At 37.5% G+C, this 27160-nt stretch overlaps 1 protein-coding gene across 8 annotated transcripts in view; it reads right to left on the bottom strand.

Annotated features, from left to right (window-relative positions):
• The window catches only part of RASAL2 (RAS protein activator like 2), a 263171-nt gene that overhangs the window by 123084 nt on the left and 112927 nt on the right, over nucleotides 1-27160 (bottom strand). For all 8 annotated transcript variants that reach the window (XM_019729474.3, XM_019729562.3, XM_074322349.2 and 5 more), the window contains exons 2-3: nucleotides 17062-17189; nucleotides 8131-8254 (exon numbers count right to left, since the gene is read on the bottom strand). In XM_019729474.3, coding sequence (XP_019585033.1) covers nucleotides 8131-8254; nucleotides 17062-17189 — 252 coding nt within the window. The remainder of the gene's footprint in view (nucleotides 1-8130; nucleotides 8255-17061; nucleotides 17190-27160) is intronic.

Genomic DNA, 27160 nt, shown 5'->3' with positions numbered 1-27160 from the left:
AGGATAGTATTTTATCTGAGGATAGTGATGATTTTTAAAAATTTTATTAAATTTATTAGTGACATAGGTTAATAAAATTATATAGGCTTCAAGTATATAATTCTATAATACATCATCTGTATATTGCATTATGTGTTCACCACGCAAAGTCAAGTCTCCTTCCATCACCATATATTTGACCTCTTTTACCCTCTTCTACCTCCCCCCACCCCTCTTTCTCTCTGGTAACTACCATACTATTGTCTGTGTCTGAGTGTTTGTTTGTTTGTTTGTTGCTTTCAGTTTTATATCCCACATGAGTGAAATTATATGGTTCTTGACTTTTTCTGTCTGACTTATTTTGCTTAACATGGTATTCTCAAGATCCATCCATGTTGTCGCAAATGGCAATATTTCATCTTTTTTTTTTTTTTTTTTTTTTTACGGCTGAGTAATATTCCATTGTATATATGTATCACATCTTCTTTAGGTGATTTTTTTTTTTTTAAGCAGTCTATTCCCTGCCCCTTCTCTGTTCCTCCAAGTTTGTTTGTTCCTTTTGGCTTTTCTCTTTCATACTAAAGGCTTTTCTTCAGATGTCTGCTAGTCTTAGGAATGTCAGTATCTTTAGATCTTTCCTCTTGGGGTAAATACTCCAAATAGTACTCTTCTTATCACCTGCCTGGAGGGTAAAGGCAAGTGAGGGGAGACAGGTGGAGGAGTTTCATCATTCATGGGCAGATGCTCACTTAATCCCCTTGTGCTGGGAAAGATCCCTGCACTCGCAGCTTTGCCTGGCATGCCCCAGTCCGAGACCCCTGGAGTTTTCACAGCCAGCGAATTCACCTGCAGTCCTGTATTAGGGTAGAAGATACCCTGTCTATGGGGGTGGGAAGAGCAATTGTTCAGTGGAATGGGGAAGAGGAGAAGAGCTAGGTGTTCGTGATACCATCAATTCCTGAAGATTCCATGGTAAAAATCAGGTTGGTTCTTGGCTCTCTTCAGTGTCAGATTGAAATTTGGCTTTCTCTAGTCAGCCACGTCCTTTACCACACTCCATTTGCTAGCCAGCTTTCAATGTATTATTATTATTTTGTGATTGTTTTCTTCTTTCTCCTCTCATTAGCCTTGAAGGGCCATGTCTTAAAAAAAAAAAAATCCCTTTACTATTGTTGTAGTGGGGTTTCTGGAAGGAATACAATTAGATGCTTATGTTAAATCCACCATCTTTATCCTCAGAAGTCCAGGCTGAATCCAAAAATTCATTTCTTCTTCCCACCTAATTCTCCAACGACCACAGTGGTTTACGAAGACTAATATTGTCAAGAGGGGCTCCTGGCCTGGGATCACGTGTGAGCGGACTCCACTCTGGTGTCCGTGGGCTCCAGTCCCCACAGAGCTTGAATGCACAGGCCGGGCTGTCCACATGCAAGTTTGTGGGGCCTAATTTGAAAATTCTACCCTGGCCTTCTGGATTATTATAAAAATATACAGCCAAGGTTGAAGGGTAGAACATATTTTATTTGTTAAAAAAAAAAAGTTTGTTAGACTAACGTAAATATTAAGACATATGATACAGCTTCGTAAATGTAGCAAGTAGCTGGCCTACCGTTAAACGTTGACTTCCTTCATGGTTTATCCTTCCCCATGTCCTCATGCTTTACAGCAACCCTCGCAATAACGCACACAAGTGGCTTAATGAACCAGAAAAGGAATCCTTTAAGACACTTTACTGCCATCTGCTGGACATTTTATGAAATAACTACAAACCCATGCTGAGAGACAAGGACAGGCCCCCGAGTTGTTGGACAATGCATAATTTGCACAACCGGAGGGGCAGCGCTGCCTTGGAACCAGCTTTCACAGAAGGGGACAAATCTCTACCATGCCAGGATGACGATAGGGAGGAAGACAAAAGAGCACATCAGGAATCCAAACTTCCACTTACGTGACAGAAGGCACTGTGCTCTGGCATGTTGACTGAGAACTGAGAACTGACTCCCTCATAGGACAAAAATGTTCTCACTGCTAATCTAAATCTAGCTCAAAGAGTAAAACAGAAATTGGCTATAGGAGAAAATACTAGTTTTTATCTTATTCATACTAGTTTTGAGTTGCAAATAACTAACTTTCAAAAGGAATTTAGGAATGTTTTCAAAAATAACTCACATTTTGGAATTCAATTGGCTAACAAATACAAGCAGCTTCTTTGTAATGGATGAACCTGATCAAACTTGGTTGGTAGTAAGGTCGGTTCTGTTACAATGCTTGCTCTGAAAACATGAATGTCCCACACATTTGCCATACTAGGCACGATTACACAAATTTTTTTTATTTTACAGATTTCATCTGTGAGAAACACTAGGTGAACAAAGAACACTCAGCTGAACCGAGCCACATATGAAGCCGCGAAATGTATGCGCATGTGCGTACCTGCACACATGCTGTAATACACACACTCACCGGTGACCTCACTTCACTGCCTGTGTTATGAGCTGCTCCCCTCCACATGTGGTATAACAAGGTTCTATTCAATTTCCAAAAACCCCTCCCTCTATCCTTTCACAATAAACTTTAAAACTACTCTGATGCCCACTCACACAAGTAAATGTCAGGATTTTGTCAAGTAAAAGTGTTGTATTTGTTGTAGTATTTATGTATTTCTCAACCATTTAAAACATATAAAAAAGTGGTATCTACTAAGTTCCTATCTTTAGGTGTCATCGACCAAGTTTTTGAGTATAGTGCCCCAATCCCTTTTTCCCCATAAGCCTTGTGATTTTCATTGTGCAATTTTGTACAGTACAGTGATTTTTAGAAACACATCGCATTATAGAATTGACTGTACATGGCTATTTTATCCTAGAATCGAGCCCATTTTTCAAGACTAGTATCACCAGTATTACCATGTGTATCTTATAGCATCCTACAGACTTCAAAGAATAAATATATACTGGCTCATGGTTTTTAAGAAAACTCAACAATACTCAACCGAAAGCCTCAAATGAGATTATTCCAGGGCCTTCTATCTGAATTATCCATAATGGTTTTGATAATTCTTGAGTTTATTTGACTTTCCTCAAATAACTTATATGTCACTGAAATCCAGGAATGATGAACTACAAGTATAAAGGCTGAATATTCTATAGCTCTCTTAGCATGAGCTTGCTTATAGGTAATTGTGAAGTAGTTTATTTTATAGGAGGGAAAGAAGACTTGACATTTTTAGGGCATTTCAAAGAAAACCAAAGGTTGGCATTATCCATTGAGCTCGAACTTTCAGAGCTAGAAATGGCAGACTACTGATTTTTTCATAAATGTTTTGATAATTTCTATATATATATTACCCTGAAGTTCAAGATCTGCTTCTATTAAAGATATATATATATATATATATATATATATATATATATATATATATATATAAATTTAATAGTCAATCTACATATTGAGTGCTACCATACACAGGAATTATTTATTAGCATTTTAAATTCTATTATTTGAAAAAATGGAAGGATATGTTTCTGTAATATTAAATCTTCATTACTCATTTCCCTTCCTTCAATATTATTAACATTCAGTATTTTTATAGCAGATTCTAGCATCTTGAAAATACTTCATAAATTACCTAGATACTCTCAATAAGTATCTTGATATTAAAAATTAGTCTTCATTAGTTTATAAACATAATTAGAACTGAGGCTAATTTAACAAAAACGGTAAGGGCTAAAGCTAAGGTTTGAATAATCAATAATATCCTTTAAAACTTTTTATTAAAAGTTATCCATATAATAATTTTATGAAGGCCTTGGAGAGAATATTCTGCTTTAATAAGCATTTTCTTCCATGTTTCCTCAAATTGTTATCACTTAGGTCAATAAAGTTAGGAGAACATAGGTACAAGTTTGGCTTTTCCTTAATGTCTTTCCAATTTGGTTTCTTTTTTTGGTGGTGGTATTTTAAATTTTGCTTAACTTCTTCATTTACATAAATATAAACATGAAAATTTTGGATAGCTAACTTTGACTCTAAAAGACTTTTGATATATTTTTGCCTAAGGCTTGCTAGCATGTATCCAAGGCATACTATTTCCATAAAAGTATACTTCATAAAAATGTTGCCCACTGTTTAGCTTTCACCTATCCCATTTCACAGTGTTCTTGGAAGACACTTGATGGCTTTTTTTAAAAAGCTGCATTCATATAGACTACATTTACACTGAAAATGAATATTTACTAGTTCTAGTTCATGTGGTCAACTTACATACCTCCTAGTAGTGTTTGCATGCAAAAATCCAATCATCGGAAGGAATGATATCCTTTTGAAAATTCAGGAAATCATGCTTTGCATGGTTTAAATTTGGGGAACAAGATTTTTTTTTTGATGAATAAATTGAAATCTGGATATTGTCACCAGGGGAAAATAGTTTTTTCTAGGTTTTCTAACTCTGGAAATGGGTGCTTTAGATGTGACGTTCACATGCTTTAAGAAAACATCCAAATTCTGGAAAAGAATTTGGTATATCAAGATCTGTTTTTAATGCCAGCGTAAATACAAGTTTTAGTATCTTGGGTAATCTGTCAACTGTTGAGTGCAAGAGTCTGAGAGCTACGGAGGACATTCTGTGCTTGACCACCACCCCCATTCTGCGTGCACACTTTTATAAGTTCTCGACATGTATCAGGTTTCTCATCAGTGTAAATTTGCTCATGTTGAACAATGTGTGAGGCACAAATATAGGCCTTCCCGTCTTCTCACATTCAAAAGTTTTTTCACCAATTAGAAATCTCCGATGTACAGTACATTGGCAGTCACATGACAGTCCTTCACAGACCCTTTACATTCATAGGGCTCCTTTCTGCTATGAATTCTCTAAAGGAGGGTGAAAGGCACATGTTTTTCATGAGTGGGCATTTCTCCATAGCTGACTGCCTCATATCTAAAATAAAAAATGTATGCCATGGTTTTACACCTGCAAAATCTGATCAGTTCTCCTTGGGGTTCTTCTACCGGAGAAGAACAAAGAGAATCCAGAGCTTGGAAAGTGTGAGAACCATGCAAAACCAGAAGGGCTTCCCCATACACACTTCATTTGACTTACGTATTTGGAAACAGAATTCTGGATTTTTCCTCCTTCTTCTCTGATCTGTCCTTTGCTAGTGCTTCCTTGTCTTCTGAACCTCTGGGTGTTACATGAGGGCTTAGCCTTGGACTTCTCTCTTCTACCTACACACATTTCCCTGGTGATTTCATTCAACCTCATGGCTTTGAACAACATCTATTTGCTAAAGGTGTGCGATCTGTATCTCTAGTCTGTGTCTATCCCTTGATTTCCACACTCCCATATTTCCACCTGGGTGTCTAATGAGACCCCCAAACTTAACATGTCCAAAATTGAGCTCCTGGTCAATCCCACTTTCCACCTTGCTTCTCCCACAGTCTTTCCAATTTTAAAAATAACAACTTCATTCTTCTAGCTGCACTAGATAAAATCCTTCACTCTTCTGTTTCTCACTTCCCACATCCAATCCAACAAGCAAATTCTCTTGGCTTACCTTCCAACATATACAGAATCTGGTCACTTCCCAGCCTTTCCACTACTACCATTACGGTCCAAGTTCCATCGCCTCTTGCCTAGATCACTGCAACAGCATCCCCGTTGGTCTCTGCACTCCCAACCTTACATCCCTCCTCTCAGTATAGAAGCCAGCGGCTCCCATCTCACACAGTAAAAGCCAAAGCCCTTATGATGACCTACAAGACCTTCCTGATCTGCTTGCCAGAGAGCTCAGTGACCTCCTCTCCTACTATCCCTCCCTTGCTCATGCCACTCCAGCTTCACTGGCAGCTATGGTGTTCCTGGAACACTCCAAGCATGTTTCTACTTTATACTAGGTTTTCCCCTGGGTGGAACCCCTCACCCCCAGGTATCCACATGCTTTACTCCCCCATACTTTTATCGGATCTTTACTCAGATGTCATTTAACAGTGAGGCATTCTTTGGTCACCTTAGCTAAAAGTATACTTCCTTGACATTTGCTGTTCCCATTCCCTACTTTATTTTTTTCTTTGTACTTATCACCATCTAGCACAGTATATATTTTACTTATTACTCTTGCTTATTGTCTGTCACTCCTCAATATAATATAGGCTCTACAAGGGGAGAGGGTTTTGTCTCTTTTTTCACTGTTACATTTCGAGTGCCTAGAACAACATCTGGCACACGGTTGTCACTCAATAACCATTTGCTGCATAAATGAATGGTTTTAAAAAAATAAAAAATCGATAAAAGCCACACGTTATAATATACCACAATAATAAAAGATATTGAGAATAGTCATCAATAACCTATCTTCGTAATTACAGAAGAATCTTTTAAAGGCAGAAACTTTATCTTACATCTCTTTTCATTCTTAGGGACTGGCATAGAATGTTACATATACAGCAATTCCTCAGTTAAATATTTGATAGCAGGAAATTTTGCACTAGGAGATAAAAATAGAACAACAGAATAATTATCTAATTCAACATTAGATTGGCATATAAGAAAGAATGACTCTAAAAGTAGTCTTTTCCCCTCTAATATTTATGAATAATAGCTTTTAGTGCTAATTCAGAACAGCCACTCCAAAAATGATCATGAACTGCCGTAAGTCAAGAAGGCTACTAGACTTGTCAAGGACAGAGGGTGGAGGACTGGCTCTGGACTAGACACCTAGGCCGCCCCCTCTGAGTTGTCTTTGGACCAGTACCTGGAATGCTGGAGATATTTAACATTTTACCATCTAGTTCTCTCTCCTATAAAATTATAATAGTACTTCAGACTATTACACTTCCTCAAAATCAAAATGTTTGTGGGTCAAAGCTTGTCAAAGGTTCCTAGAGAAATGACAGAGTCATCAACATTATGAATATGACAGCAAAGGAGTTGAAAGGTGACTCTGAACCAGACCAATTTACACAGAACTTGTATGTGAAATATAAACAGACTATATATACACTGGTCACACCCAGACAGGTTTGCAATATAATTTAGGCCAACACCTAAACTAGTTTCGACACATGGTACGGACATACAATGGAAATAAGATGAGAGGAAAATTTGAATTCTCCAAGTATGACTCTTTGGAGAAAAGTGTTTGCTAACCTGACTAATTTCCAGAAAAGCAACAACTGTTACAGGATAAAAAAAAGAAATAAAGGATTCAAATTCTGACCAAGAATTCTGAGTTCCATTTAAAATATGAAGAGAAACGAAGAAAAGGCAACAACAAAGAAACCCCCAAACCCTAATTTTCAAAAACACAACCAAAATCACAGAATTATCCATATTAACCAACATAGAGACAACAAATGGTTCTGTTTTATCTACCTACCAAATGTCTATGACTATGTGTAGGTTGACTAAGTAAATAATAATGCAACAATACAAAGCACTTTTTACTTTTCAAACCCTTTCATTATTTTATTTAATCTTAATTTTGTTCCTGTATAATTACCTGACCTGTCTAATTATCTAAATATCAATCAGTAGCATGCAAAACATGAAACAGAATACATTTGGTAGGAAACAGGGAAAGAGCTGCTTTGATACTAACATTAATTTCTTAGTGTATAACAACTCATGTGGGTCTTTTGAATTCTCTCTTCTGTCACTCCTCCAGAAGACATGGAATATATAAAATTAGCTGACATGGGATATATAAAATTAGCTCAGCAAAATTACCCCGATCTGACATTACATTATACAAGACAGCATCAGTAGCTGTGTGAACAAGACATAAACAACTCAATACTCTTTCTACACAATACTGGCTCCCCAGTGAATCTCAGTATTTCAAAAGATCACCTAATGGTCTTTCAGAATTTAAAGCTGAGCAGTAACCTCAGAAACAACACATCATCCAACTTGCTAGAACTGTACAGCAAACTTACAATGCTTAGATAAATTTTATCTCTGTAAAATAATTTTGCTGACACTTGGTTATAAAGAATAGAACTTTCTAATGACCTCTACCTCTCGGTTAACAATCTATCTTTCAACGAGCTTCCTTAACAGGAAATGCAGGATGTTTTGTTTTATAGCAGCACGCAATAACAAGTCCGTAAATCACTGGATAAAAGCGAGGAATGTTCCTTCTATTAGCTTACCTAGTTTAGCTGCGCCCTCTGGTGGGTACTCAGGAAACTGACCCTCGGAAGGGACGCTGACAGTTCTCCTCAGGCATCGCCCCTTGGTGGAATCGGTCTGCTGCTCCTGTCCTCCCTCCGGTATCTAGTTAACCAAAAGAAAAAGAGATGAAACTTAACAGCAAGCTCACCATATCTACCTTCTGATTGAATAATGTTATTAGTTAATAAAGACGGGAGGTTGTAATTATCGGAGCAAAGGAGAAGAAATGTAGAAATAAAATATATACAATGGTAAGGTTTTACCAACCCCTTTTCAGGAAGCTTTTCTGTAAAAAGAAAACTGAAAGAGCAGGAAAGGTGAGTATGTAAATCAGCTTACTTGAAGTATGGACAAATCATATCCAGGTGTGTACCTGCTTTGGGAGCTTGGAAAATAAAACAAAACACCCACACAATTAAAAGATTCTTTTACATCAGAAACTGGTTCACAAGCTCCAATTCTGCCAAATGCTCAATAAGGTAAATGGAAATAAAAGTCAACCGGAAAGATTTAGCTCCAAAATTCTCTTAAAAAAAGGTTTTATTAGATAAAAATAATAAACTCACCCAACTTTTCCTCAATTTTAGAATTAAGCATTTAGAGATAGTTAACAAAACATGTTTTTTAAAATGGCATATATTCTTCCAAAAGTGAAATTAGTTTTTGAAATCCTAAAAAATATTTTCTTCTGGCCTAATTTCAGAAACATATCGAGTGTTGTTTCTATATGTGGGATGAGAGCTATGGATGGTACCAAAGATCACTAATGCCAGTAAGTATTTTAAAACTTACTCACAGGTTGTCCTTGTAGAGCAATGCGACGGCTCTAAATTCCTTTCACAATGAGACTTTCCTAGTAACCTTTATCAAAACTAAGAATAGTAATGGTAACTTCTTAGTTTGCCAAAATGTCAGTAATTAATCAGTTTCTAATTTCTTATGGCTCCAATATTGAAATTTCAACATATTTCAATAATAATGCACTGGGTTCTTACTAGGTGCAAAGCTAAGGGATTTTTTCACATGTGTGACATCATGAGGGAGCCATTATTATTATCCCGCTTTTACAGGTGAGGAATAATTTATTTCTACAAATGATTGCAACGGACACGTCTCACATCAACTGATCCAGAAAAGCTGGGATACATACAGGCGTAAGCGTATATGCCTGCGGCTTTGCCTCAGTAATCCAACTCCTGTGACTGGGGTCAAGGGGGTGATAGTAAGGGAAGCTCTCTGTGTTACTGAGAATGTGAAGAGCAAAGCCCTAATGTCTTCATAATGGACTGAAGATTTCCACTCCTTAGAGGCCCCCAAATTCCGCATTTTCTCATTACCATAACTATGGTTACTGCTTGCACATTGAAAAACCAAAAGGCCGAAAGTTAAGAAAGGTAAAATTCTAAAAAATACTAATAAAAGCACCAATAAAGATATGGACGCTTCCAAAAGCACTCTGTAATATAAAACTTTACAAATAGTAATCTAAGTCATCCATCCCTTTCAGGATGAAAATTATATTATCTCTACTTAAATAATTAAAAGAGTAGCACTGAGAGGTTAAATAACTCCTTCCTAGTAAGAAAGGCAAAAAAATGTGTCCTCTCCCTGCCTTAACAGTAGGAAAGAATGGGGGTAAATTTGAGGAAAATAATAGTTTGTACCTTTGAACAAATAGATGAACCTAAATAACATAGTTCTAAAAATGCCTATTATCTGAAATAATGAAGGCCTAAGCCATAAAGAAAAAAAAAGGTCATAGTTATTTTTGATATTATAGGAGGGAATAACCTATGACCTTTTCTATGGAAATTTATGAAGGCCATATTCAGGAAAAAGTAAGAAATGGCTTCTATTATCACATACCTTGTCTCTACCATGTCTAAGGAGAGGATAAATAAAATACACTAAGCTTATCTGAACCTAAAATTCACTCACAATTATTTTTTCAGAGTTCTAATGTAGACTCTTCATTTTCTGATACTGTAACTTAAAATGTACTCAAAGGTTTCATTCAAAGTATCATTCCTACAAGTTAGGGTGCTTTACCTCTGACTCCGGATATGTGGGAGAATAGTGTTGACTTTTATTTTTACGAATATTTTACTTTTACAACACTATCCACTGCTTCTTATCTAAAATATTTTTTTTAAGATACTGATCTACTCCTTGAAAATTAAAGGGATCGTATTTCAAGTATTTTCAAACAAAGCTGGGGTTCACAAATCTTTAGTACACAGCCAAAGAAAATCACTTTTAGAAAGTCAGTTTTAAAAAGCAATTTTGTCCATTCCGGTTGTCCTAGTCTAGTTTACTAGTTCACATTTATTGTTTATACTGAATTAGTCTTTAAAATCTGTATATATTCCAGGGTCTATAACTTAGGAGGAATTTTTTTGAACCTATTTGGCCCTATAGTGTGCTCCTGAATCCTCTTTTTCCCCAACGGTGGGCGGGGAGATCAAACACTTTAATTCATTCCATTTCAGGTGAGGAAAGTGGAACCCAGTAAGGAGACATGTCTTCTCAGGTATCTCAGGTATGTTTACTCACAAAGTCAAACTGGCTCTCTGATTCCCAGCCCTCTTTGTGAGTTCCAAACCATCCAGGACAATGAAAGAGCAACATGCACAAATAAATCAAGTTACTTACAAAACATTTATATATACATATGCCTCATATTTTCTATAAAATTGCCTTTCATTTTGTTCAAAATTTCATAGAAGCTAATTTCAATTTCAATCTGAGCATGTACAGATTAAACAAAATAGTCAAATAAAGGGAACCAAGATTATACTAAAAGATTGTAGCAAAAGAAAGCTCTTCAGTTATTTCTTTTCCTGAAGAATACTTAAATGATGTTCAAGTCTACTGTACCTTTAAAAGGATACAGTGGGTGTATGTGATGGGGGAAGGTATCCCTCTGCTTTAACCAGATCATAATTCTGCATTTATTGGGTGCACAGGGCTTCTGCATAAGCTTTTCCACAAAGAGCTCTTCTGCTAAAAGAGTATTTTAAAACTACTATCTTACAGAGTAAGGGCACGCTCCCTCATATAGTAAGTATACCAGGTTTTCCACAATCTGGCCTCTAAGTGTTCGGCTTCAAATTTTACATTCTAGGAACACCAAATTGCTTGCATTTCCCTAATATATTCCCTATTTTGTAGTTCAGTGCCCTTTGCTTTGTTTTTTTCTCAGCTTGAAATATTTTCCCCTTCCTTTCTCTGCTCTTCTATACCTGCCAGGTAAACTATTTACCCTAAGGTTTAGGACAGACATGGCCTCTTCCAGGAGGCCCCCCTTTCTACCAATGCCCTAAAGGAAGGTGAAAGTCCACCTCCCCTCCCCGAGGTTCCTCCAATAACAGACCTTTCTCTGTCATTATACTTATTACGCTGAATTATAACTATTCCTTTGTGCAACTAATTCCATGTAAGTTAACAGCTTGTATCTTACCAGTCAATCCACAAACCTTAAAATAGCTCCAACCCACAAATGAATGAATGAATATTTAATAGATGAAGACGGTGTCCATTTTAGGCAAAGGAAAAAAAAACTCAACATCAGCCAAGAAGTAGGTAAGCATATGACTTTCTTGTTTTGTTTTGGAACAGGAAATAGGCCAATTTAGCTAGAGCTTCTTAAAGGGGAGAAGTGGGATAGAACACCAAAATATATTATGACCGCACCGGGAGGGCTTTAATACCAAGCCATGCATAATTCAGGAAGCACTGGGAAACCATTCAAGTTTTTGGATCAGAGCATGGTAGTCTTTGAATTGGTCTGTCTCCTTCCTATCTCTCCCTCTTCCAATACCTCCTACAGATTAATATTCATAACATATAACTTTGATCAAATCCCTTCCTTTCCTAAGCTTCCTTTGGTAATTATCCATTGCCAATAGCATCTTAATGACACGGCCCTTCAGAATAAATGGATTTCTTTCTTTTATTCTATCCAGCTTACTTGTGCTATTTATCAAATGCCATTTTTAAATTATCTGTCTTATTTCCGCAACTAAATTGGCTATGAGAGAGAGAGAGAGAGGAAAGAACTGTCTTTTTCTTTATAATGCCTAACACATGAGTGTACACACAGCGCCACGTTATGTATGTGCTGAATAACTGGAAAGTGGTTCTAAATGAAATGTGCCATGGGTAGTTTACCCCAGGATACGTAACAGTTGAATTTCAGCTGTGCGCACAAAGCTTAACTACTATTTTCATTAATACATCTGAGTGTAAACATCGCTTTCCAAAAGCAAGACAAATAATTTTAGTTATTTTAAAATTGCGTTATTACTACCTTCTGCCTACACTAGCATCCAGAGTTAAAAACTCCAAGTACAGAAAGTAGAGTCTTAATGAAGAACAATGGAGCCACACTTACCCTTCCCAATAGCTTTCTGTTGCCAAAAGAACCTCACAAATTCAGCTTTCGTTTGTATTTCTATGCTGGCTGCATCTCAGAGGGGCTCATGATTGTCTTCTCTACCATTTCCCTCAACTCCTTAATCTCTAGTTCACTTGGTCTTATCTCCTGAAAGCAAAATGGAATTCAAATGGCTCAGTGCCAAGCCAGCTGGGGCCTTTTCTGGCATCCAGGCAGGGAACTATATCTCATAACACACAAGCAATGTCTATTTGGCACAATTTACATGAAGCAATTTACTAAACCAGTGAGTCATTTCTCAAGGTGATACTCCTGGCCGACTTCTCTTTCAGCATTCTGCCCAGATCTACCCTTCTGCTACATTCCCAGATTGGTAATTGGTGTATTTAACACGCTTCCCATGTACATCCCGCACGCAGCCTTTTTCCCATTTCTGACAGGAAACACGCAGACTTAAGAGAGAGCATTAAAAGATCCCACACATGGAATATGTGAGTTATACCAGACTAATGTAGTCCGCCCACATTTCAACTGATGCAGTCGAAATCCTTAACAAATTCTCTTAATTCATATTTTTAACATAGCAGTAAACACCCCCACGATTAGGTGATTAAGGTTTAAAACAGGCTTTTTAGACAAGTTTAGCAGTCAATTCCTTAAACTTCTGGTTTCAAGGAATTCTAAATTGTTCAATGTAAAATTCCAAGGGTGAAAAATTACACTCCTCATGACAGTGTGGGTAAGAGGTAGAAGTGACGGCATCTTCTGGTCCTTCCGTAAAAAAAAGGGGGGTGGGTGGGGGATTGCTAATGTTTTCCTGTAATGAAATTAACAGAATTTTAAATTTATCATTCATGTGGCAGGTGCAGCACTGGCTTAACATTTTCTTATGCTAGAGGCTTCACTCAGTTTTTCCAACTTAATAATGGTAGAACATACCTGTCTCAGGGTAGTCAAGTTTTTTTGCAAACTTTTGTAAATTCATCATCCCTTACCTGGTCTATTGCAGTAAATTAACTTTTCTGTTTCCTTCCAATAACTCTCACTCAATTTTCCATGTGATCAACAGAGTTACTTTTTTAAGAAGCTAATCTGCTGATGTCATTGCCTTGTTAAATGCCATTCCGTGGCCCAAATCATTTCCAGAATAAGCCCAAATTCCTGAGCTTGGATCTTCAAGGCACTTTATTACTTGACTCTTGACAGCTATCACTGTTCCTCTTGCAAAATATATTCCAAGAAGTCTTAACATTTTGCAGTTTGCCAAAGAGATAGGAGACATTCCTTGACTCTGTATCCTTATACATACATGGACTATCCTTCCCTTCTCCTCCAGGTGAGCTTCTGTTTGTCCCTAAAGACAGGACCGAATGGTAAATTTCTCTGTAAAACTTTTTTTGGCATTCTCCTCTTCACACCACAACCCACCCCAGGCACTATCTTGGTTCATCACTCCCTTATGATTATATTATAGGCTTAGAAAAAATCATTTTTGTTAATTCTAATAAAAATTTGCGTTTGTATTTTTGTCTTTTTAAAAGTTCATTTTTCTTAATTCATTTTATTGTATTTTATTGCTCACGATGAGGTGGGGAACACAACTGGTCCTGCACCACACAGATTGAGAAGCACTAGTCCAGGAGAGTTGGACAATAATTGGACTAGGAAAATGTTTTGTGATTGCCAAGTAGCATTAGGGGCTCACATGAGGTTTGCAGCCATTGGTTTCAAAGTCCATCAGCATGGTGGAGTGATTCTCTCCAGACACATGCTACATGGAAGCAGGGAAGGAGATATGAGCAGCAGGATTTAACTAAGCTCTGAGTTAGATGGGATGAGATTCTCCCTCGTTTTCCCGAAAAAGCCCACACTCTGAATCTCAGGGTGTAGTCTCCCACAGAGTCCAGTCCTTGGACCTCACTGCCTTAGGCATCTCATCCAATCTTGTGACTTTGAACACCCTCTAATGCCAAATGAGTTAGACGATGCAAGAGAAGGGCAAGGAAATAGTATGCTAGGGAGCAATGGAATGACTGACCATAAAATTCACGCTGGGGGAAAAGGGAAGAGAGGGTATCAGAGGTACGAGGGGCAGACAAGGGGACAGGATCAATGGCGCATCGGTCCAAACAGGACTGAAGGATTGCTGGGACAAGGAATGAACTGAAAAGACAGGAGGTGGTGGTCACAGAGGAAGATGCACGCAACTGAGCATCTGAAGAAGCTGTAGCAACGAGACAGGGGAGAGGAAAAGACTCTTGGAGGAGAGGAGTTCAAGGAACTGCGAGCCATGTGTTGAAAGAATCCTCTCTGGATACTGGAACCATCACAGGTTAAGGCTGGAGTCGTATCGGAGATCATGATAATGAGCCAGGAGCAAAAACCGACGACAAAGGAGGAGAAATGAGTGGGGCCTGGAAGATGACTACAATATGAGATTCAGAGTTTGGGCTTTTGGGGGACAATGAGGGAGATTAGCCAGGAGGCAGCCATGAAAGGAAAAGGACACCTACGACTACAGGCAGCCTGGTCTGAGGGCCGTGGGAGAAAAACAATCAGCACCTGGCGGGACCTCACAGGCGACAGCGTCCTCAGGGAAGGTACAGGTTCTCATGAGACCAAGAAGTTAAGGGATTCCTGCAGGAGGAGGTGGATGAAACAGCTGATTTTGCTGCTGATGGAACATAAGTTACAGAGGGCGCAGTGAAAGGGTTTCAAGAGGTGAGAAAGGATGATGGGAGGCAGGGACAGAAAAGGACATTCACAGAGCCACATACAACATGGGAAATGAGGGCTTCCCCAGGTGCCATGGGCTACTCGCGACGACTGGCATGAAAAGGGATAAAGCACATAAGACGTTGCGTTAGAAAATTATTCATTATGGACAGTTATTTTAGGATACAAAAGGGGACCCAGGCCTAGATCACGCACTTGATCAGAAATATCTAATCAATGGATTACGTCTTGGTCTGGAAAAGGCACGCTTCTTGACCTTATGCTAGCTATCCTTCGGCTATTAAATTTCCTAGAGTACTAAACTGAATAAAATACAGGTAAGGGCGTAACGATGGCAAATGATCCATTCTCATCATTCCTTAGTAATAACTCTGAAAAAAGACTGCTGACAGAGTAGGTTGGTTGAAAAGTGCATTTTGAATTATCTCTTTATTCAAGTTGGATAACCGAAAACTTCTATACTAATATTCACTCTACCAATTTTAATTATGTATCTACTTAATATAAACAGAGCAACATGTACTAGACTGCTCCAGAAAAGCCTGCCCTTTTACAAACTATTTTAATAAAATTAAATTTAATATTAAAATACTTAATAAACTGATATTCTACCTACAGCTTTCTAGTTATTTACACACACACACACATGCATTTGGCAATTAATCTTTCTCTTTCGTTGAATCAAATCTTTTCTTCTCTTTCCCTCCTATTATCCCTCTTCTTTGTCAGGATCACATTCACTCTTTTTTGTTTTTTGGGTTTTTTTTTAATGTTGTGGAGGTTGAGAGTAAAATGGTATTATGGCCCTACCAAATTAGAATGATATCAACTATCTGACAAGCCACCAATAAGCAAATGAATTATTTGGACATGGAAGGATTTGTACACTGTAACAGTTTAAGGAGTAACGTAGTAATAATACATGACAAGGTCAAGAGTTTGTTTTAATTTAGAGGGACAGAAAGTTTACCTAGAACTAGAACTGCAGTCTGCCTGCCTCTCCAGATCTCCTCTCTGCCCTTCTCTCTCTCTCTCGTGTGTTTCAGGAAGCAAACCTCTACAGAACACATCAAGAACAATCTTTTCCTCTGGCTTCAAGTTGGGTTTGGCCAGTAGGTAACAATGGCAAGACATCAGAAAGCAGAAGTGAGCTGGAGTGTTTATTCTCCTTGCTTCCTCCTTGCTGGCCATTTTTGTTTTGGTAGATGGGGTGCTCTTTAGTGTCTGGTCACAGCAACTGTCATGCAGCTCTCTCACATGACTACGGTTCTCTGGGTTCCACAAGCATCACTGTGTTCCCTTACCCCGTCAGTCTAGGGTGATAACTGCTGTCTGATGTTGCTAGTCCATGCATGCTTCACCACCCTTTGGTGGGTCCCTTATGCAGCCCACGCCTCTGGAAATAGTCCCTTCATTAAATCCCTTTAAATTAATCCACTGGCTGCCAGGAGCTAGACTGATACAATTCCCCGTAGCCCATCTGAGCTATTTTCAGGGCTGGGTCTACACAATCCAATCCATTCTCATTCCAAATTATTCTCGGTACCTCTTTCACCATTCCTGAGCAAAAATCCAGCCCTGTCTTGCAGAAGAACTCACTTCTTCATGGCAATCACAGGTCATTATGACATTAGCAGCCCTTTAGACTTACTTATCGTTTGTCATTCATAAAGTCCCCATTTTCATAAATGGGACTTTTGAAATGCAAAAGAAAACTAGGTTATTTCAGGAATTGTCAGAAAAGGGAAGTCGCTTTTCTCAGTAACATCCATCTCACCTCCTTCTCCTTGTTGAGCAACACCAACTGGCTGTCTGTGAGGATGCAATACTTCCGCTCCCATGTTGTCGTCTCAGTGTAGGGTGACTGGCCACAAGACAGACGGTGGGTAGGTGGCCCTTTCACATCTGCATGGCAAATAGGAAAAACAAAAGCAACAAATCATCATCCTGCTTGGTAAACTAGTGTTTCACATGTAAGGTTCTTCAAAATCGAATTCAAGAAAAAGAGAAATCTGAACATGAATCACAATGGTAAATGGAAAACTCTTAAGAAAATAAAAAATTGTTATATACAGAAGTGAAAATCGGCCTGTAGTCTGCAAACAAGAGGGCTGAAACACTCTAGGAAGAACTGTTAGCACAAACTTGACACAGCAATCACTGCTATTTGCACAAAAATAATGAGATGTCTCTTCAGAGCAAAACCAGTATCATTCAAAATAAAGAGATGGAGGTGACTCAGACGAGAACAAAAGACAGACCCCAACTCCTTGGGAGGAAGACGAATGTGCATGTACGCTTTGAGAGTACTGTGGACCCCAGAACTCAGAGAGTGAAGTTATTGGCAGCCCAAGCCTTCAAAATGGCTGTATTTCTAGTCACTCATAAGAATTAGAAATGTTTAAACTATAGCATATAACCACTAGAGGCCAGTAATATCTTAAAATCATAGGATGCAATTTCCTCAAAGAAAGATCTACCCATATTACGGTCATGTCTCTTAGAGTTGGCGATATACAGTGTTAAAGCTAAATGTCTCAGCTCCTCTAAATGCCTCATTTCTCTATAAAATACCAAGTGCTTACTATTACTATATTACTTTAAAATTTTTTGATATAAAGTGCTCACTCCTTTGGGCTATTGTAAAACTTAGAATGTATCTTCATCATAAGTACACATCAGATCCATTAAATAAGACTTTTATGATGGTTCAGTATACTCGTATATTAAAAGTTCTTTAGCCGTGAAGGACTAATTACTCTCAGGAATCTATTAGGTTGGTGCAAAAGTAACGGCGGGTTTTGCAATTATTTTGAACCTTTTAAACTGCAATTACTTTTGCACCAACCAAATACTTGCAGAGATCATCTAAAATGCATTAGTGACTACTCTTTAATTATTGTGCTAGAGGAGCACCTCAATCTGAAGACATTAGAAAAGAAACAGCCGGAGTGCAGGAGAGTTGTAAATCATAAATAAGGACGTTTTACCTAGAAGATGAGTGTTTTCATTGCTATTACTTTCTGCAGACTTTCAGTCTTTTTATCACAGGATAGCTATTCCTGGTAGGGACTGACTTGAAGGAAATTAAAATGATTTCCTAGATGCTCTGTACTGTAATTACCCAAATATGCATAACTATACCCAGAGTCCTATAGAAAATAAACAACGAGTCAGTAATTAGGGCTGTTAGTTGCAGGCCGACCTTCCGTCCCCTCCCGCCTCTTATTATCCTCAGTGCTCCTTAGGGCTCAACGTCCTTCGCTCTCTAAAAATCTGTCTCAACTTGTTGCTCTGCGTGTTTTGAGGAGCTTATCAACTACCCTCCAAAATAACTCAAAGTCCAAGGAGCAATACTGTTCCTAGGGCTTGGCGGGACACGTTCCTCATTGTTAGTTCACTGTTTTTCCTTTTCCCCCTTATTTTTCTGCTCCTGTTTCCTCTGCACCACGCACAGCAGTACATGTGACACCTATAGCTTCTCCATTCAACACCAACTCTCGCTTCCCGGCCCTCAGCTCTCCCCTTGTATTCCAAGCTTCTTAAATTATTTTAAAGTTTTTTTTTAATACTTCAGAATTTCCTCAAGTTATCATAAAAAGCTTTAAAGGCACTGGCTCTTAATCCTTTGTGACACTCCAGGAGATTCTTGCCTATACTTAAAAGCCATGTCAAAGCTGATTTTCTTCACATAATTTGGACAAACAACTGGGTTAGATTTTTACCACAGTGTAGGCCTATTTTTAGAGCAAATACCAAGATCACCTCAACAGAGAGGGGCACACCTACTTTATGTGGAAATGTGGTGGCTTGTGGCCTAGACAAGTTTTCATTCAAATGACTAACCTTCTTATGTAAGTTAGGCATGGGTGACTTAAACTGCCCACTGTAATTTAATTTGAACAGTAATCTTATGATCTATACTAAGCAAGAAGACACCGACAGACTCTGTACATAAAAATTAGTATTTAGGATACTGTATTTATAGCATAACCCAGATTTCCCGACAAAATATAAATCTGTATCGGACTGAATTTCCCTGTGTCATTCTGAGTAATTCTCTTAAAGTCTCACTATTTTACATTCTCCCTTTCCCCATCCTGAGCTTTGTTCCTAGTTTCTTCAAGGTATTGTGAAAAAAGACAATGTCTCATAAAGCATTTTGGGACCCTGAACTACTGTAGCCCCAGCGCTAAAGGTAGAATGAAATAGGGAGAAATATTTTTGTATTTTAAAATTTTCTGTCTAAATTATGAGATTGACTAGCCATGTTATAAATTTTAGTTTCACTTTTTTTTTTTACAATCTAATGCCCACTTTTTGATAATTTTATGACAATGCATACCAAGGAAGAAAACAAGAAAGTAGTTAGAATAAGTGGCTTTTTTGGTTCTTTTTATCACTTCTGGATTAAGGTTTAAAAGGCATTTTAAATAACAAGATAAAATGCGATTGAAAAATAACCAATAGGTTTAATTTTTTCATCCTATCATGTCCTCATTTCCATGGCTAAATAAAGGTTTAATAGTGCATTTGTCCATTTGTCAAGCCTGTATACTAAGACTGTATTAACAGGACAAGCTCAGATTAATGCCCTATTTCACTTTACCAATTCTCTCAATCTCTCTCTCTTTTTTCGCTCTAGTGACATACTTCTAATTTCTGACTTCCAGTTATATTTGTGCCTAAAATTCACTAGGGAAAAGGATAACTAACTTAGAATTATAAATTAGAATCTTAATAGCAAACATGGAAAAAAATTAGATTTGCAATGTCCCGTTCCTATAAGGATACAAAGGACACTGGATGCTGGCCTTATTACAAAAATTGAATATTTTAAGAAACACTAAAAAGAATCAGAGGTTACTCAATGGATCCCTTTGAAAAGCACTGCTCTAAGACTGCATATTATCACGTAGACGAGTGATTCTCAAAATTTTTTGATCTCAGGATCCCTTTACTCTTAAAATTATTGAGGACTTCAAGAGCTTTTGTTTATGTGGGTTATATTCACCAATATTTACCAGATTAGAAATTAAAACTGAGAGATTTTAAAAATATTTATTCATTTAATGATAAAAACAAACCTGTTGCATGTTAACATAAATAACACATTTTTAATGAGATGTAACTTTTCAAAAAAAAAAAACTGAGAGGAGTGATACTCTTTTAAGTTTTGCAAATCTCTTTAAAGTCTGGCTGAATAGAAGACAGCTGGGTTCTTGTATCTGTTTTAACATTCAATCTATTGCTTTATGTCGTTTTTGGTTGAAGATCTGAACTCACACAGATACGGAGTTGGAAAAGGAAAGAGTATTTTAATAGCATTTTTGGATAAATTTTTTTTAATACTATGCCAAAACCTGACAAGCAGCTGCTTCTTGAAAGTGAGTAAAATGTGGAATCTGACATCACATCAATGAATTTTTCATGCTGTTAAATTAAAAATCTTTGGTCTACCTGGTTCCTTGAATGATCTTTTACCCACATACATGAGTTTGTAACATTATGCAATAATCATTTAGAAAATACTGGTTCATTTAGTTTTGCATATCTTCAAAATGTTGACACTTTTCATTATATAATATCAAAAGTCACATTCACTAACCTTCAGAAAAGTAGTGATCTCATCAGAAAAGTCTTTAAGTACTGGAAGTGGTCAAGCTTAAGGTGGCAGAGTCAAGTTTTCAAAAATACTTGTTTTCATTTTTAGTGTTGAATTTTATCATTGGCAACGAACACTGTTGATTTTCCCCCCTTAAGTGACAAGTTTATGTTTTTCTTTTTCCAGAAAATGTCTAGCAAATAACCAAGACTGAATAACTATCGTTTGTCTTTCCATTGTTCTTTCAAGTAAAAATAATGTTCCATGAAAAACAAGTGGCAAGTTCAGGTCACAAGTCACTTCGCACAAATGCTTTCCATGGTGATAACCATCCTACTTCAGTATGCAGCTATGAGTACTTCCCATGTCATCACACAGAATGTTAAAAAGGTGTGAACTCTAGGGCTCCGATTTCATCAAATGGAGGAGTTTCTGAGAGTTCTCAAGGATACTCTCAAGTAAAACTGGCTCTCTCTCCTGCACTGTACGTGGCAGAGAAGATACGACGACTACTGGTATAGGTTGGTTCCAGGGCCCTGATTCCCGCTCCTGCATCAGGAGTTGTACTCATAATTGCTTTTGCATCATCAATGCAAATGTCCACACAGTAAAAAAAAAAAAAAAAAAAAGGCAAGTTTTATTATGAGCATAGTTTTAACCTAGCAGATCAAGGGGGTCCTTGGGTTCCAGGGTTCCACAGACCATACTTTAAAAATCACTGATTGGACAAAAGGAAGCCAATAAAGGATTATAAGATGAAGTAAGTGGGGAAAAGACCAGAGCTCTTCTACAATGGATGGGAGACGAATGTAATGGCCTGGGCAAGGGATGATTAGGGTCATAGACTGGTAACAGTGGAAAGTGATTGTGTGAGCCAGAGTTTGAAATAAGAATCAATAGCACTGGTAACTGTCTCGCTGCTTGTGATAGAAGAATAGCACAAAAGAGATGAGAGCATAAAAGAGCAATTGATACAAATACAGACTGATAAATGCTCATAAAGCAGGTTATATAACTGCAATAGGGCTTTAGTTTCAGCCAGGAAGTCCAAAATACAAGTTTTTCAAAACAGAAAGGAAGAAAACCTAAAAGGGAAACTTTTGAATTTGAAGGATTCATTATAACCCATTATATCCAAATCATTTCAAGACAGGATTCAAAATACAGTTGTTCTTCGATATCCATGGGGGACTGGTTCCAGGACTCCGTGGATAGCAAAATGCTCAGATGCTCAAGTCCCTTACATACAGTGGCGTAGTACGTGCTACAGAGGGTCTGCCTACGTATCACCTCATTTGTGTAGTACTTAGCACGTGACAAATTGGAGTTTTGCTTCTTGAAATTTTCTGGCATTTTTTCCGAATATTTTCATCTGCAGTTGGTTGAACCTGTGGATGTGAAACCCACTGACACAGTGGGCTCTACCAGCTTACTTAGGCTACCTGTAAACCTAACAGTCAAACTCGGGACCTCTTCAAATGCTAATATAAATTGAGTAACTACTTGGCAAGGAAACAACAAAAATAAAACAAAACAAAAACCTTCTCTGTGTGTAGTAAGTGACCCTTCCTTGTAACCAAAGAAGAGAGCATCATGGCCTGTCACATCACTTAACAAAAATGATAAACAAAAATGATATGATAGAGCTGGAAATTCCATTAGGCACATCTATAAATATCCACAAAGTAACTTTTCTTTTAGTGGGTAAGCATCTTGTCTCTTCCAGATTTAGAAAGGATCTCAAAAGACTTACAGTAGGAGAGTAAATAAAGGGATCTGACTGGAAGCAGAAAAAGGGGGTAAAGGACAGTGGAAAAGATAAGTTTATGACCGAAATACGGAGAACGTCGAAGAAAAAAATTGCTGTGGGATATTTTATTTTTGTATCTTACAGCTCCTTAGAAGTTCATCTGCATTGCATTTGAATCACATTGTTTACTAGCCACGTGGTTTTTCTTTTAATTCCAACATTAGAAGTTAAATGCAATTGCTAAAATCCCAAACCTATTTACTACCATCTAAAACAAGCTTTAAAGAGGATTCTATAGAGAGGTTCCTCCAGCTAACACAAACCCTAAATGTTTCATTCACTCTGAAAAGCTTTTCATGGATTCTTAGTATCGACCTAAAACAACAACAACAAAACATAGTTTTGGGAAATCTATCTACATAGGGGAGTTTTTAATATATTAAAAGAGAAATAGATTTCCAACAATTAATTGTAAATGCAGGCTTCTGTACTACTGTACAAAGACCTGTCAGCTCTCCCACGGCAGAGCTAACCTGGCTTAGAAATGGCAAGTTCTTCCCAATATCCAAATTTCAATGATCAGACTTGTTTTGGTTCTGAATTTGGTTAGAGCTCGCAGTCACAGTACAAGCATTGCTTTATAAAGTCTCAGAACTGAAGTGCTCACTTTCTTACAGAAGTAAAAATACATCTAAACAACTTTAAAAAGAGCTATGATGCTTTGACTAGCTAAGAACACACCAATTTCTCTAAATACACACAGGACTATTTTTGGCTATCCAAAATGTTCAGTACAGTTTTAACAGAAGTTCAAGTTTAAATATGACTTATATTAATAGGGCAACTGACAAGCTAGATTTTTAAATGGCAGTTCTTTATTTTTTGGATAAATAACAAAATTCTTGCTCTGTCATACAGCTTAAAAATGTGGTATATGCTTGGCTCTCTTCTATAGCCGACTTCTGCTACAACAGAAGAAATGTTCGAGTTATGTGAAGACGATTCTTAGGAATGTCAGTAACTGTAAAAGGCTGCTTAGCAGCACCCCACTAGGTATTAGAGGTACATGAGCAAATTATTTTATAAATGTGTGATGCTGTCTGCTCCAGCCCTAATGGTGCTGCCGTCAATTACTGCCCATCATTATACTTTAACTCATTCTCTTTTATTCTTAAAGTATAGACAGAAAAGACAAAACCAATCAGGGCATTACAATGGAGTTTAATTTTATTTATTTTATCCCCTCGTTACCCTCCCACCCTTCATATCTGTTGAAATGTCAGAAAAATACCTTGCTTCCAGAATAGACAACAATTTTCTTAGGTTGTTGACCCAAACACCAGTGCTTGTGAACTCTCCTTTGTCCCGACACACAATGAACCTCTGGGCTGGCATCAATGGTCCCAGTATATTTAAATACAGTCACACTCACCATGGTGAGTAATAAGGGTATTGAGTAATAAATGATTCCACATATTTAAGATACATACAACCATTAGGTCAGAAATGTTTCCCTTTATGGAAATACAAGTTTTAGTCCTTATCATAAATTCTCTATAACTATTTGTTGTGAATTTGAATTGTGTCTTTTAACCTTAGGTAACCATTTTAGTTGCCTTCTCAAGCATGGAGACATAACTTCCAAGCTACTTGATTACTAGTGTCTAGTCAGTAAACCCCTATGCTCAGCACCACCCTTTTTAAGAGTAAGAGAGGGCAGGTAGGAGATGACATGTGACACTTCTTTCTGGTGAGTAATTTCTTTGTCTGCGGTTTAGCAAAGAGTCCCTTTGCTGCCTCCCTCTCAGTCTCAGCAGCACCGGGACCTAAGCACGGGGATTCTAACTGCTCCATCACAGGGCACAGGGAGTGAGTTATCTGATAACAGTGCAATAAGTTCCTTGCAGACATGACTTATTTATAGTAGATAATCAGATGTGTGATAAAGGTAACACTTCTGTTTGCAGAAGAACCAATTTTAGTTTGATGCCATTACCTAAGTAATAAGATTACCTGAAAGTAATCTTCTAAGGAGATGGCCGGGATGGGAAACAATTCCTATGATGGTCCCACTTGCTTCTCCCTTCCACATCCCGAGTACAGTTCGCACTGCACCTGATCACGTGTGCCATGAACCAGCAGGCGGAGCAGATCATAGGGTTTCCTCCTGCTTTTCGGACATGCATTGGAAGGAGTAAGGGCCATAATTCTCACACTGGGCCAGGCACGGCTTAAGCAATTATACCGGTTAGGTAACTGAATGGAACGTTCTGAATGACACCAGCATAAAGGTGACAGACGGCAGTCCATCACAGCCTGCTCTTCACATCTATAGTTTATACTCTTACCTAATCAGAAAAAAATATAAAATACTCCAAATAAAATGATTTATTTATATGCTAATCCTTAAAAGGAAAAAAAAAGCCTATATGCAAGTTTTTCTTAGTCAAGTAAGGTACAAATTTCAGAAAATACTAGTCTGGCCCTTAGAACATTACCATGGTGTTACCATTGAACATTACCATTAATGATCAAAACTTAAGATCTTTTTTATGTCTCGTGTTCCCATTACTGGTAGAAAAATGAACTATACGAAGGATTCATCTCAAACACCATTTAATACTCATTTCTTTTGTTATATTTAGTACTTCTTCCTGTATTAGTATGTCCCCACGCGTGCCTCTTTTTGAATCGAATCTCATCACTTTTCTTTAGAAGCAGCTGCTGTGGGGAAAGAATTAGAGCATTGAAAGGAATGTGATTCTTAGTGGAGAAGGGAAAAAAGAGTAAATAGTTCACTGCTGTTTGAGATCAGTTTCGGAGGTTTTAGCAACGGACTGTACAGTCAGTGCTGTGACATTACCTCTCTACCTGAGAGAGCAGAAAAAAGGCAGACTGCATTAAAAATAAAACTTCTCAAGAGTTTGTCAGCATGAAACAATTTCATAGCTCTCCCTCTCTACCTTCCCTTCCAGGATCAACTGAAAGGGGATACAGGCAAAACACGCGTCTTTTCTGAATTGTGACCTGTTTGAATCACAAATCACTGAGCTTTCAGTGAAAACCTATCAAGGAGATAATTTAAGCGTCTCTAAAGAACCTTATTAGTCATTCTTTGGTAAGTCACCAACCCAATTCAATCAGCTGGCTCATGAAACAACTTAGCTGACTAAACATTAGAAGTGAAAAACTTTCTTTTTATCAAAAACCACTGACCTCAAGTGAGTAGGATGGAACAAACACCTACAACATGAGACTATAAAGCAGTAAAAGCACTTAGGTTTTTTCTTCAATACAACCAACACAAAAAGAACAGACATCTCTCTTACCCAATTCTAATCCACTCCTAAAAATGTGTTGGATGGCAAATTTTCATGTAACAGGAGACTATATTTTAAGTGGGAAAAGAATAATGCAGTTCAAGGACATCTAAAACTCCCTATTAATTTCCCCACATATTGCTAAGTATTCTTAAACCCATATATACAACCCACCCAAAATTCCTAAATAAAATAAACATACAAACTCATCTAATGTTTAATGAATTCGTTAGTGGGCATATGTTTCTGCACAGTATCAGATACAAGCTCCATTTTCCTTTTATACTGTAAACATGTACTGTAAGGCAAATAAGAATCTGTTAGAGATTCATAATGAATGCAAATAGCACAACAAACAAAATTAACTAAGACGGCTTTCTAAAACTAACACCACTTTCATAATTTTATTTTTTCTCACAAATAGGTGAAAATCATAAGCAAAGTCCCTGGGGACATGTGTACCGCCAAGTTCACAGTCCTTTGCCTTTTGTCTCTCATTTGCCTTTATCACTTCCATCTTTTCTCCTCAAGAGCTTTTTTAATCCTCCTAGGCTCACCGACTTTTCACAAGCCTTCCCATTACCTTAAAAGCTATTTAGATAGCATGAAACCTTTAAACAACATGATCGGGAAACACAATTCTGTTGGGAAAACAAATGATACAGGATGACAGTCTACTCTGTATCTCTCCCATACATTCATGGGCAACTTAATGTTTTTGGCCAGAACACATATGCTAGTTTCTTTTAATGATATTTCCATTTGATAATCAACTTTACGTTAAAATTTTCTAAGTCACTGTAGCAAATATTTGGATGTCGCGAGTTCAGATATCATGTTACAGACAATAAAGAGAAAAGAATGATGATAGGGAAGCAAATAATGATGAGTATCAAGTAGGAGAAGAAATCAAAACAAAGGTCAATAGGAAAAGAAATGCACAGAAGAAGAGGGAGGCCCTTTGGGGAACAAATCAGAGTTGATAGATATCTTAACGGTCAGTTAATCCCTTCCCTCAATTCACATATTAATAAAACAAGACTCAGAGATATAAAATTACTAGCTCAAAATGACACACCTAGCACAGTTATCTTCGAATTTAGTTACTCTGATATATAATCTAGGATTTTTTTCTGGCATATTAATATAACTTCTCCTTGTCTTTTTATCTTGTTTTGGATTCAGTAAGTATTTATTTACT

The sequence above is a fragment of the Rhinolophus sinicus genome, chromosome 11 (assembly GCF_057876585.1).
Source record: "Rhinolophus sinicus isolate RSI-liver-muscle chromosome 11, RSI-T2T, whole genome shotgun sequence".
Classification (NCBI taxonomy): domain Eukaryota; kingdom Metazoa; phylum Chordata; class Mammalia; order Chiroptera; family Rhinolophidae; genus Rhinolophus; species Rhinolophus sinicus.
Note: the sequence above shows the minus strand (reverse complement) of the source record. Positions and strands in the feature narration are given on the sequence as shown.